The sequence below is a fragment of the Pundamilia nyererei genome, unplaced genomic scaffold (genome assembly GCF_000239375.1).
Source record: "Pundamilia nyererei isolate P.nyererei 1_Seehausen unplaced genomic scaffold, PunNye1.0 scaffold00303, whole genome shotgun sequence".
Lineage (NCBI taxonomy): Eukaryota > Metazoa > Chordata > Actinopteri > Cichliformes > Cichlidae > Pundamilia > Pundamilia nyererei.
Window position 1 is genome coordinate 228,555 of NW_005187704.1, and position 12,165 is coordinate 240,719.

At 40.8% G+C, this 12,165-nt stretch overlaps 1 protein-coding gene across 4 annotated transcripts in view; it reads left to right on the top strand.

Moving 5' to 3' along the window:
• The first annotated feature begins 1,014 nt into the window (after nucleotides 1-1,014).
• Nucleotides 1,015-12,165, top strand: part of LOC102198127 (septin-7-like) — a 58,293-nt gene continuing 47,142 nt past the window's right edge. The window contains exons 1-2 of one of the 4 annotated variants that reach the window (XM_005751187.1): nucleotides 1,015-1,364; nucleotides 8,291-8,390. In XM_005751187.1, the coding sequence (XP_005751244.1) occupies nucleotides 1,326-1,364; nucleotides 8,291-8,390 (139 nt within the window). In that variant the 5' untranslated portion in view covers nucleotides 1,015-1,325. Of the gene's footprint in view, nucleotides 1,365-7,782; nucleotides 7,831-8,290; nucleotides 8,391-12,165 lie in introns of those variants that run through there. The other 3 variants (XM_005751189.1, XM_005751188.1, XM_013915435.1) reach the window with 3 other exon arrangements.

Here is a 12,165-nt window from a genome sequence, read left to right on the forward strand (position 1 = left end):
GTGTACTTTTAGTTACTGACTTTGACAAAATGTAACAGTCACACTATTGTACGGGGGCCCCACTGACCTGCAGCCCCCTTTGTTTGTGTGCCATTGGCCCCTTTCGTAATCTATTCATGAGTGCAGCTAAAAATCAAGTAGGGGTGGGCACATGGAAAAATTCCTGTTTGTTATGACATTCACCACAAGACCATTAGCACTGTATAATCAAAATGAGAGTTATCCACAAGAATGATGTTACTGAATAAAAATTTAAAAGATTTATTGATTGCTGCTTGCAATTACTAACTCATAAGCCTGTGGTGGTTCTAAGTACACTTTGTTTCACAGTTTCTCTCACTTCTTTTTGTTGTTTGCTGGTGCTTGGTTAGTGTCCAGGGTTTGTGAAGAAAGCAAATTTTTGCCTCCAGCACATGAAGGCCCCACAAACACAATTAGAGGCCCATCATATTTGTGTTTGGCCAATAGGAAGGCGGATCTGGATTTCTTGCGGGAGGGTCAAGTTATGAAGACACTGCTAGCGGGATACCGGAAGTTTCGCACCTAAACGTATCAGTTGTCAAAATGATGCTGTAGGAAGGTTGATTCAGACAAATAGGGAAAGAATAAAATTAAATAAGATTACCGAACTTTGGTACAGCATTCATCAGCACACATCTGATAGGCAGAATCTGTGGTTCATTTTAAATGACTGCTAAAAACTATTTTCTATAGGTTAGCGTTTCTTCATAGTTTCGCCCATTATTTATGCCCTTTTGTTCTTTCTACATGTGTGTATAGGCGTCTGTATACAAGAATAAATGAAAAACCCTGTGCTTGACTCTGTGTTTAGATGTATAATTATGTACGCTTATTTGTTGTGTTTTTATCTGTGACAGTGCTAGTGATGTTCAAATAATGCTTGTCGTTTTATTGTTGATATTGTTGTTAAAAAGGATCTAAACTAACAAGCCGATTAGCGGATACTTTTTTTAATAAAATCCAAAAACACACGAGCGCCATACACGGTCATCGTCTTATTCTGAAATTCCCAACCGGATGTGGCCTTGCATAAATCCCGTTGGTGTTCCGCCTGTGGAAAAGCGACCGTTGGAGCGTTTTCTCTTCACCGTGCTCCCATCCGTTGTGTCCGTCAGCGGCCATATCTACTGTAACCACATTCATTCATTTTTAGACGCACTGCTATTTTTTTCTTGAACCAAAAGACGGCTATTTAGTGAGAAAGCCGTGAGCATCTCGTTGTTTCGTTACCCTCTCGGACGTTTGTCGGTTTATGCCTCGGTGAGTGTCCGTTGAAGGCTGGGTGGTAACAGTTCGGCTTCACGATGATCGAGCGACCAGAAACCGCGGTTCCCAGCATCGCTGTAAGTACACCACTCTTCACAACACGTCTGTGGCTTTTTCCGCCAAATAAACTTATTATAATAAACTCCTCAACCGTTACCGTGGGTTTCTGGGTCCGCTGGTATTGACTTGGAGGATTGCAGACCAGGCTCCGTTAAAAAATGTTCCGTTTTAGGGTGGTTCAGATTTTTACAAATACCAGCCTTTGACTAAGACGTAATTTTCATCTCCTGCGATATGAATATAATGTGGTGAACACTCCGGCGTTAAATTTGATTGACCATATAATAAGTACTTCACTATATGGCATCATTTTAAAGCGAATCACGTCTCATTCCTCCTGTGTAGCCTCGTTTTTTAAATGAAGCGATGTTTGAATGACGAACAATGACTTTAATTTGTTTTAATATGTGGAGGTGGATTCTGTGTCAATTTACCTTTTGGACAGCGCAATTATGGTGTTGCTTATAAAATGTCACTGTTTTGAACAGAGCCTGGCTTGAGAGCTCCCATAACAGAGCAGCACGTATCGGGGGGTACGTGGTCTGGTGTCAATTATCGCTGTGTGCACAAAGAGATGGGCTTAGTGGGGTTTCTTTTAGGAGTATTTACACAGAGTTACTTGTCTAATTTTTAAACGCTGCGACTGTGAGACTCAGATCGGTTTGCTTTTCCATGCCAGAGTCCCTTAAAGAAATATCACTTTTTAATATTCTTAACAACAGCTTTGGCACAGTGGCCCTGACCCTCGGGTCAGTGGGGCTGTGGCCCTTTCAGTCCTCTTTATTTGCCTGTTGTTGGCTTTGTTCAGGCATTTTAAACTGACACTTAGATTTAGCAATGAGTCCCTGCTCACCACACAACACAGCACACATTGTATTTCTGCCGCATCTGTTTGTAATCCAGTACGAGGTGATTGGCAGTGACTCCCCCAGGCATAAAAGTGTGCACGGTGCTAAAAAATAATCAAAGAAAACATACATTCACTGTGCTCATATGAATCGACGTTTAAGCGATGCATTATTTAGCACACAATGCATTAATATTGAAGTTGAAAACAGCTGAGGAGGCAGTGAGAGGGCCACAGCATCAGCTGCTGCATGCATGAGGGGGTGGACTTGGCATCACAGATGATGTCAGTGAACCAAGCAGCTACTATCACCACTGGGTTAGACTGGGGGATGGGGTAGTATGAATGGTATAGACTGACTAGCCTTCCTCTCTCATCCCCCATGACTTCCTTCTTTACAGTCCCTTGCCTGTTGCTCAGTTAGTCACTTTCTCGTCAGAAATAGCCACACTGCAGCTGTTACACCAATGTGAATGTTATGCGGAAATGTGATGTATGATAGTGCATGCATACTATTTTATTCATGTAGTGTCCCATCTGATTCACAGACTCTCCGCTAACCACCCACTCACACTTTTTTTGTGAGCTAAATGCTGACTGGTTTTCACTAATACATGCTTCCATATAGTTAAAGATCCACTGCAGTGTGCTGTGTGAGCTACATGGAAACAGATCAACCATCATAGGTGGTATCTTATGTAACCAGTGGCAGATTTGGGTGTGGGCAGCAGCTGGAACTTACTCTCATCTGGCAGGCAGCCACACACTTTGGCAGCAGCCCTGTTATGCTTCATTCAAGCAAGGTAATAACAGAGATACACTTACCCAACTTTTTTACTTGTCTGATGCAGTAGAGATGCCTTGGTTTTGGGTATGAGCTGATACTGAGTTCTAATTCAGAGCTAGTGTTAAATTAGTGAGCTGTATACCTCACCACGAGGGAACATTGATTTTTACAAAGATAGGAAAACAAATGAACCGAAGACGTCCAAGAATATACATTTACTGAATGTGGATTTATTATAAATAATAAATAAACTAAAATCAGAATCGCCTGTTTTTCCTGCATTTGTTTAATTTCAGCACAGCGTGAGAATCTTTATCTGTATACAGCTGATACTTATGGACATGCTAGTCTCTCCTTTCTCTATTCTCACTGTGAGTGCATCCCATCCCATCACACACGAACACGTCAGGTGTGCAATGGAGCTCTAAGAGTCAGGTGATGTGAATGATTAAAAATCAAGTTGATCTCATTATGTTACTGTAAGTGTGATTAAAGTTTGCTAGCAAACGTTTCTGCTGATTTACACTTCAGAGTGAAATCTTCCACTTAACTGAGGAACCTTCTTAAACAGTTGCCATAACCTGACATACCTCCCTGGAAGAAGAAATAATAATTATAGCGTCAGCAGGAGTACTCACATATGTCTGGAGGTAGATTACTGAAACTATCCCTAATGGATGTGAGGGAGCGTACTGTGAAGTGCCCCCAGGGGAAAAAGAAAAATGGCTACAAGAGTGGGGACCCTGGAGGGGGAAGTCCCAGCATTTTATTTGTTTCTGTCTGCTGGCAACGTAAATAAAACATCGAGACACAACCACACAGTACTTAACACATAATGCATCAGCATAAATGCCGGCAATGACGTTGGCAACTTATGTAGGTTACGTTGTAGGATCTAGATTCTAAATCAGACCATAGACTGAACATAACCACAGTGATGAAGTGGAATAGAGGGTGAAGGCTAGGGCTGGGCTATATCATACCGTTCGCGGTAATACCGGTGTAATTTTGGGCAACAATAGGAAAGTGACATATCGCGATAGAATATGGGTTAAACGCGCATGCGTAGTGCCTTTGTTTACATACGCACATGGCGGCCACGCAGAATGAGAAGGGCGAAAGTGGATCGTTAAATGAAACGGATGAACCAGAATTGGTTTGTAAAAATGCTGCAACTTCACTGGTGTGGAACTGGTTTGGCTTTCGTCCGTCAGATACACAACAAAGCACTATTTTTTTTGGTAGCGCATGCTAGCGGGCCGTCGTTTTTACCGTGTTGTTTAGAAAGTACGGCACACTTAAAATCAATCCTTTGATTTTTCTGAAACTTGACAGAGCCCCTTATAATCCCGTGTGCCTTATGTATGAACTCTGGTTGTTTTTACTGACCTCGAAACGATTTTATGTGCACGGCGCTCGAAAATCTCAAATGCTTTACTGCGACTTTGCTAAGCTACGAAGCCGCACCGCTTGATGGATTGTCGGAGCATTACGGCTATCGTAGGCAGGAGCCTCGCGGAGTGATACGTACTGTGCTTCAACATAATGTTACCGTATTGTGTGTGTATAACCTCTTAAGTTTTGTGGATATTATACATGGTTATGCTGAGGATATGTCGGCCAATTTCCACTGGAAATGCCTTTTGGTTAAACTGTTAGCAAGGAATTTGCACTGTTACATTTTTATATCAGTTTAATGCACATAGAAACCAGCTGCTTGTTTAAGTGAAAATACATTGATGGGGTTTTTTGCACTAATAAAGTTGTGGAGTTGTAAAGTATTTTGTCTAGTGTCAATTATATCGTCAGTTATATCGTTATCGCAAATTTTCAAATGTATATCGTGATAAATATTTTTGGTCATATCGCCCTGCCCTAGTGAAGGCAGTCTGACCCTTTCAATCAGCTTGCTTGACTACACTTTGTTGTTCATGTGAGTTAATAAGAAAAGCTACACAAAACTAGAGGCCTTTTACTCTCAAGTTCCTCCATGCTGCGTTGTCCCTCCTGCTAACAATAGGTACACTGAAGTATGGCATACTAAAAAGAGATAAAGATAAGATCAAACATGAAAGATTGTAAAATATGGACACAAATCTCCTTATGAAGCTTCCTGGTTCTGAAACCAGATGTGATGAGTGAGGGGTGGATTCTTTTTTTAAGAGGTCAGAGGCTGTATAGACTTTTATAGGACCAGAAGTGTTTTTGCAAAAACGGATATGACTGTTAGGTGTCACCTCTGTTAAGCTGTCCACTGTTTCTGCTATTGGTGTTTTGAGTTTGCTTTTCTTTCTAATTATGTGACAAACATAATGAGGAACAGACACTCCAAGAAGTTTGTGCTTCACTTCTCCCAAGGTTAAAATGGTAGTATTGAGTGTAATTAGTCTGTTAGTGCTAATTAACAAGTATGGATGTAAGTGCTTTTCATCCATGCAGTTTATAGATGTAGCTTGCTAATATTAGCTTCAGAATATGTATTCCAGAACCGGCTGCTGACATCCTCGTAATAACATCCATCTTTCATAAACAGTGTATACACGGTTTATATACGTCTATTCTTCTTTGTATTCTAAAGCAGCCCTTTTGAATTATGAACTGGAAGTGGATATTACTGGCTGCCCTCTTGTCACTGTAGCACAGAGTGATACCCTGGAGCACTTTGCACAGAGATATCCACTGTATATTTGGAGAACGAGAGAGTCAAACGAGTGGATCAAAGCACCACACTGATGTGTCTTTTGCTGTTGTCCTTCATCATTCCTTTCTTGCTTCTCTATATCTTTATATCGTCATGCTTACCTGCATTTGCACTTGTGGATGACTATAGCGCATGAGATCAGCGTTCCATGCTTCTTCTTTTTCACACAGCTTTACTCAGGCCATGTGGCTCAGATGTGTTTTTCTCTGTTTGGTGCTGTGAAGATCAATGCTGCGTATGTAACACACACTCTACTACCGTCTGTGTGACTCAGGCATGGAAACACTGGAAAGTGCTTCAGGCAAGTTCAGAGTAGTTAAGCCTGCTGTCGACCTGTGTTCATCCCTAGTATTGATTATTTGCATAGATTGCTTCCTTTTTTCTATTTTTTTTTTTTGCTGCTGTCTGTGAGCTGTTAATATCCACTGTTGATGGTGGTGTGTAACTTAGAGTTTTCTGAATATCACAGATCTAAGGCTTGTACCGTGTTAATATCAGGTTAGATCCGTGGCAGGAAGTTTCCCCGAGGAACAGGAACCTGATGTGTGTCATTTTTGTAGTTATAAATGTAAAAATATAGCTACAGCCAGCATGTTGTATAGAACGCTTTGAGTACTCCGGGAGAGTAGAAGAGCACTATATAAGAATCAGACCATTTATACTTACCATTAATACAATTTATTATAGTGTTTGTCCAGCATTTTAAAAACATGAAACTCCAGGCACATTGTTTTGCTTGTGGAATGGAGGCGTCCATTTTGTGACAAATCATCTAGCCTTTGCAGTGACTTAACATAAAACTTAACATAAAAGAGTTTAACATAAAACTGTTGCACTTCAAATATGTCATCAAATTAATTTTTGTAAATTTTCAAGGGTTTGCAAATTTAAGGGTTTGCAGCAGATAACTTAATACTCCAGAGGAGTTTTTCATAAATGGACACAAGCACTAAAAATGTTAGTAAATGTACTAAAAAAAGCTGAAATCAACATGGTATGAATCATTTGACTGCAGTCACAAAGAAGCTTTTTTTCTGTACCATATCTAAATTTTGTCTCTAAATGATTTGGGACTGATGTAAGTTGATATTTTTGTTTTAGCTCACAGATCTTCTGGCTGGGTTTGTGGCACTTTCTGGTTAATTGAGTGTTGTCGTTGGGTGGGTGGGCAATGTTTACACCCAAGTTTGTGAATGGGATTACTTGAGAAAGAAGGAATGAGCTTCAAATGTATACCATAGGTGTATGTACTAAAAATCTCACACAAGTTTGAATCTCAGCGACCTCAAAGTCAAAGCCAGAGGTCAAGATTTCTGAAAATCCTGTGATTGCGATAACTCAAGAAGGAACTCACCTAGGATTTTGAAATCGATACAATAGGTGATTCTACTACAAACGCCTGTAGCTCAGGATTTGCAGCAAGTTGTTGTTGTTGTTGTTTGAATCTTCTTCACATCTAATGTGGAAAAGAAGTAGATTTGATGGAACAACTCTTACGATATATGACAGCTTGAATGTCAGTGCATGACATCACTGTAGATACTAAAGCTAGCAAATGTAATTATAATGGTGGTGTCTGGTTCTGGGTTGGAGGGGCTTAAAGAAGTGCGTCTGAGGTCAATAGTTGATTCAAAAGAAGATGTGGCAGGAAATGGTTATCACTCTCTGTTTCAGTCTTTCTGAGGCATTCTCTGCCTTTTACCAAGAGTCAGCTGGGACAGTTGACACTAGTTACTGACTAATTAAGTCAAAAACAAGAAATTCAGGAGCAAAACATCTGAAATTGATCGAGTGGTTAAATTTCTGCAATAAAAATATGTTTCCTACACTGGCAATGAGGCAGTCCCAGAAAGACAAACGCACAAATTTTGACACTTTTCTAAAAATGGTTAAAGTGTTTATGGAATGGAGAAAGGGCTGCTGACTTTAGCTGTGGGTGGTTTTTAACCCCCAGCAGACCTCTCAGTGCTGCACTTTCCATCAGTGCCACGCCTGGCAGCCTCAGAGGTCAGCAATCGATGTGTTTGGAGGGCGGGGTTTTATTTTGACAGCAGGCTGGGAGATACGGAGAGGTAGAGGGAGATCAGTGATCCGGCCTGCCTTCAGTACGACCGGTCTTTCATGCGGGACATGATGGACACAATTCACGTAGGATCTTCTTCCTTTGCTCGTCTTCATTCTCTTTGTTTGTGTGTTCTTGTGTTTATTGAGGAAATGATTGGCCTCGTGTATTGGTGTTTTCCACTTTCATTTTTCATGGACTTTGACAGAATTGACTCGACTTCCTCTTTCCATCGAAGAGAAAACCTGTTATTTCTCTCTTCTACTCACTTCTGTTCCCCTTATAGCAGTCTTTATGTATTAAACCCAGCTGTACTTCATCTCTTAGAGGCTCTGCCACTGTAGCACAGGAAAATTCTAGTAACAGGTTTACAAAAGCAAGATTTGTGTCACCTTGTGTGTCCAAATCCAGCTGTTTGTCTTAACAAGTGCATAAAGCTCCAGCTATTCCAAACATATATTTATTCTGATGCGTGTTTAAGAGTCTGAGTGTGTTATTGATTCATGCTGTTGATCTCTTTGACAGAATGTGTGTTTTTTGTTTCAGCAGCGGAACCTAGAGGGCTACGTGGGCTTTGCCAACCTCCCCAACCAGGTGTATCGGAAGTCTGTCAAAAGAGGGTTTGAGTTCACATTAATGGTTGTAGGTAAGTTGGAAACATCAACACCTTGACTGTAAGTGAGGACACTCATGTGCATGTTTGCTTCTATTGTGTGTACACCTGCCACTGCTGTGCGTTTTCCATTGCTGCGTGCATGAGTCATCAGCACAGGTTCAAAGACAGTAAAACATGTGCGGCATCCCATACATGTCACATTCAGCTGCTCAGGATGAAGAGTTGACCGTTTAAAAGGCAGTTAAAGGCTTCGAGGTGTCGTTCAGTGATGAAGAAAGTGTGTCTGTCACCTTAGTAAAAGATGGATTTCCACAGTTTCCCACAAGGGTTTTCTCACGTTCCTCTGGCCAGGACGCACAATGACACATCAGTGTGTTTTGGATGACTTCATTTGGAAAGTAAGCTGCAGGATGTCTGGTGCAAAATGTGGCTAACTGCATTACAGAGCAGGGGAAGTGGACAGGGGAGTGGTGGAACAATGGCTTGGATTGTCTATATAGATCTGAAGCAGAAGGTGGTCCAGTTATTTTGATTGTAACAGATACGACTTTTACTTTTGTTGTTGTTGTAAATATGTCCTCCATGTTTGTTCAGCTGTCACACATTTTGCTATGTATTTTTCACATAATGCTAAATATGTAAAAGGTCACTTTTTCACCAAGTTTTTTTCACCAGCCAGTGCAATCCTAACTCGGGCATATAATGGCACAACACAAAGATTCAGATTTGTTTCTACCGTGTGGCTAGTTTGCCGGCTACTATAACTTAGCTACACATCTGTCTGGCTGTAGGTGTTTTGTTGCTGATTCTTTTCTATCTTTATACTGATTCTCAGATACAATATACTGTGTGTATATACAGCAACAGGACACTAGAATATAATAACATGCAACAGCACAACAACAGTGCAGAATAATCATGTTTCTCATCACTGCCAGTCTTCAAAAAAACATCCACATGCCTTATCTGTGTGCTTCAGTTTCTCTTGTTTTGCATACTTCTTTGTCAGGAGTGTTAGTTTGTCTCTCTGCGTTCTCCAGCTTTATTACCCCATCTCTAACCCTAAAGTAAATAATACCATCTGACGTTAGTGCTTAGCTCTGTGTAGCCGAACTTCCTTATTTGGCCACAACAGGGAAATGAAACTTACGATATGAGTCGATCTTAAAGGAAAAATTCCAAAATTTTGGGAAACGCTCTTAGTGGCTTCCTGAAAAGGAGTAGTCTTTAGCAGACTGAAGGATGGACTCATTTCTAACTCATAGTAACTAAAAGCAAGTCAATATTGGTAACCAATCGCTGTTGCTCTGTTTTGCTACTGATTTGACTTTTGGGGAAAAAATATTTCTTGTTGTGCTTTAGAAATATTCTTTGTTTTTGTCTTAAACTGAACAACTTTTAAAATGTTTTAAGAGGTCATAAATCTAACTCTGTAGCCTGTGGTGACCCCGAGCTGTTCAGTGAATGGAGAGAGACATTAACGCAAAGAGGCATCCACTCATTATTGTCTCAGTCTGGGGGTTTTAGTTTCCTGTTTAGTAAACAGCCACTGTGGAGGAGCAGTCGAGTGACAGTTTGGGAGAGGGCCACAAAGATCCACAATCAGCACTATCCTGTTTCAGGGTTTCTCACACGCGGGCCCCTCCGTCGCGTCTCAGATTTCTTAGCATGCAGCAGCATATAAATTTCACACCTAACTAGCGAGCACGTTTTAACCCTTGTATGGTGTTCGGGTCTGTGAGACCCGTTTTCAGTTTTTCTCAAAAGAAAAATTAAACAACTAATTATTTTTTCAACCTGAAATTCATTGGCTTTGGCTTATTTTCTGTGAAGAACATAAATCCGAACTGGATTGTCCACTGGACCCAGGTCTAATAAAAGTGTTGAAAGTGTAGGTCCTGTGTTCCCACACTCTGTCCTCCTCCTTTCTGGTGCTGCTGATAATGTTTTCTTCCCCTCCTGCTCCGCACAAAGTTGCAACATTGTTGAAAATTCAACTACCAACACCGTCTGCTCTGACATTCCCGCACATTTTACCCTCTTTCTTGAGGGATCCAAATTTTATTTTCTCATACCCTGTCCCACCTGCAAATTAGGGGCATAATACTATAAATAAGACTTTGCCAGTGTGGTTCTTTATCACAACTGATCAAGATGGCAAAAGATTATCTGCTGCGAGGGCCATGCAATTGATTTTGGAAGAGAGAGGGGCTTCGGATGATGATGTTGACAAAGAGGTTTCAGAATATTTCACATTTCTGAAAATTCAGAGTCTGACAGTGACTTTGAAGAAGAGGATGAGGTTGAGCACCATTTAGTAACAAAACGAAGACGAGTACCCCATCTGCAGCCAGCTCCAGCACCAGAACAAGCCCACCAGACAGCAAGTGAAGAAATATGGATGTCAATAACTGGTGAAATTGAATGGTCTTCTTGCTCAAGAAATGAGCCAGCCTGCAGAGCTGTTACTGTGATAAGCCAGGGCGAACACGGCTGACAGTTACTCATGTGCAGGACATAAAGTCTTCATTTGAGCTTTTCATCCCAGATTCCATCCAGAAAATTATTCTGGATTGCAGTAATCTAGAAGGAAGGTGTGTTTTTGGAGAGAGGTGGAAGGAGATGGACCAAATTGATCTAAGAACCCCAAAGGCCTACTTTGGGGTTCTTATCCTTGCAGGAGTTTTCAGGTGCAAAGGGGAATCCACAGAATCCCTGTGGGATGCAGAAACCGGCAAGAACCTTTCCGTGCATCAGTGTCTCTGGAAAACTTCCACAAAATTTCCAGGATTATCCGTTTTGATAACCGAGACGACAGACCAGCTCAACGGCAGAGAGACAAGCTAGCTGCCATCAGGACAGTGTGGGATAAGTGTGTGCACCACCTTCCCCTGTTTTACATCCCTGGGCCTAATGTCACCATTGATGAGCATCCCATTTAGTTGTGATACATATTGCTTCACGTGTAAATGTGTTGTCTTTCCACTCACTCCACTCGATTATAACCGATTAATTTTTTTATAACATTTTATAAAAAAAAACAAAAAAACCCGAGAAGCACATTGATTCATAAATGTGATCTAACAAAGGTAAAGGGAAAAAATTAACCATGTTTGCTGTTCATGTGGCTTGTAATTGGGATGAAGTAAACATCTTTTGAGTAATTTAACACAAAATTGTTTGATAGTGTTAATTTGGAAAGCCAAAACTCTAGCGGGTCCACCAGACCCATGAACACTGGCTGAGTAACAAAAATATGAACACCACACAAGGGTTACCACATAAGTTCAGTGGAAAGTTTCTCAGCTGCAGTCTGTTCCTGTATTCATCACACTGTTGTCTGAAAACTCTTGTTTTATTTAAACAGCACAGAATGCAAAGACACTGATCACAAATTCTAGTACATCATGTTTTACCCGATTTATCAGGGTTACTGGTAAAAAATTGCATCATAATTATCATTTTTGAAATCTTAAAAAGAAAACACACAAAAAAAATACATCTTATTAATACTGGCTAATTAGGATTCAGTTACACACGAATACTTGTTGGTTTTGGGGACGAGGCTCTGAAGGCGAAGAATCTTATCACAGGGAGGATTTGGTATGGTACTGCATACACGCACTGGAGAAAAAAAATGTGACAGGAAGGACCTGCTGAGACTCTGGATTAATCCATAGTGTTGCTGAAACAGCAACTAGTGTGTTTCTGTCTACCCAGATAAAGAGCTTAACGGGTTAAAAGTACCAATTAAATATGCAGGGCCACTTGTAATTAGAGCTGGGCGATATGAGATTTTTTCATA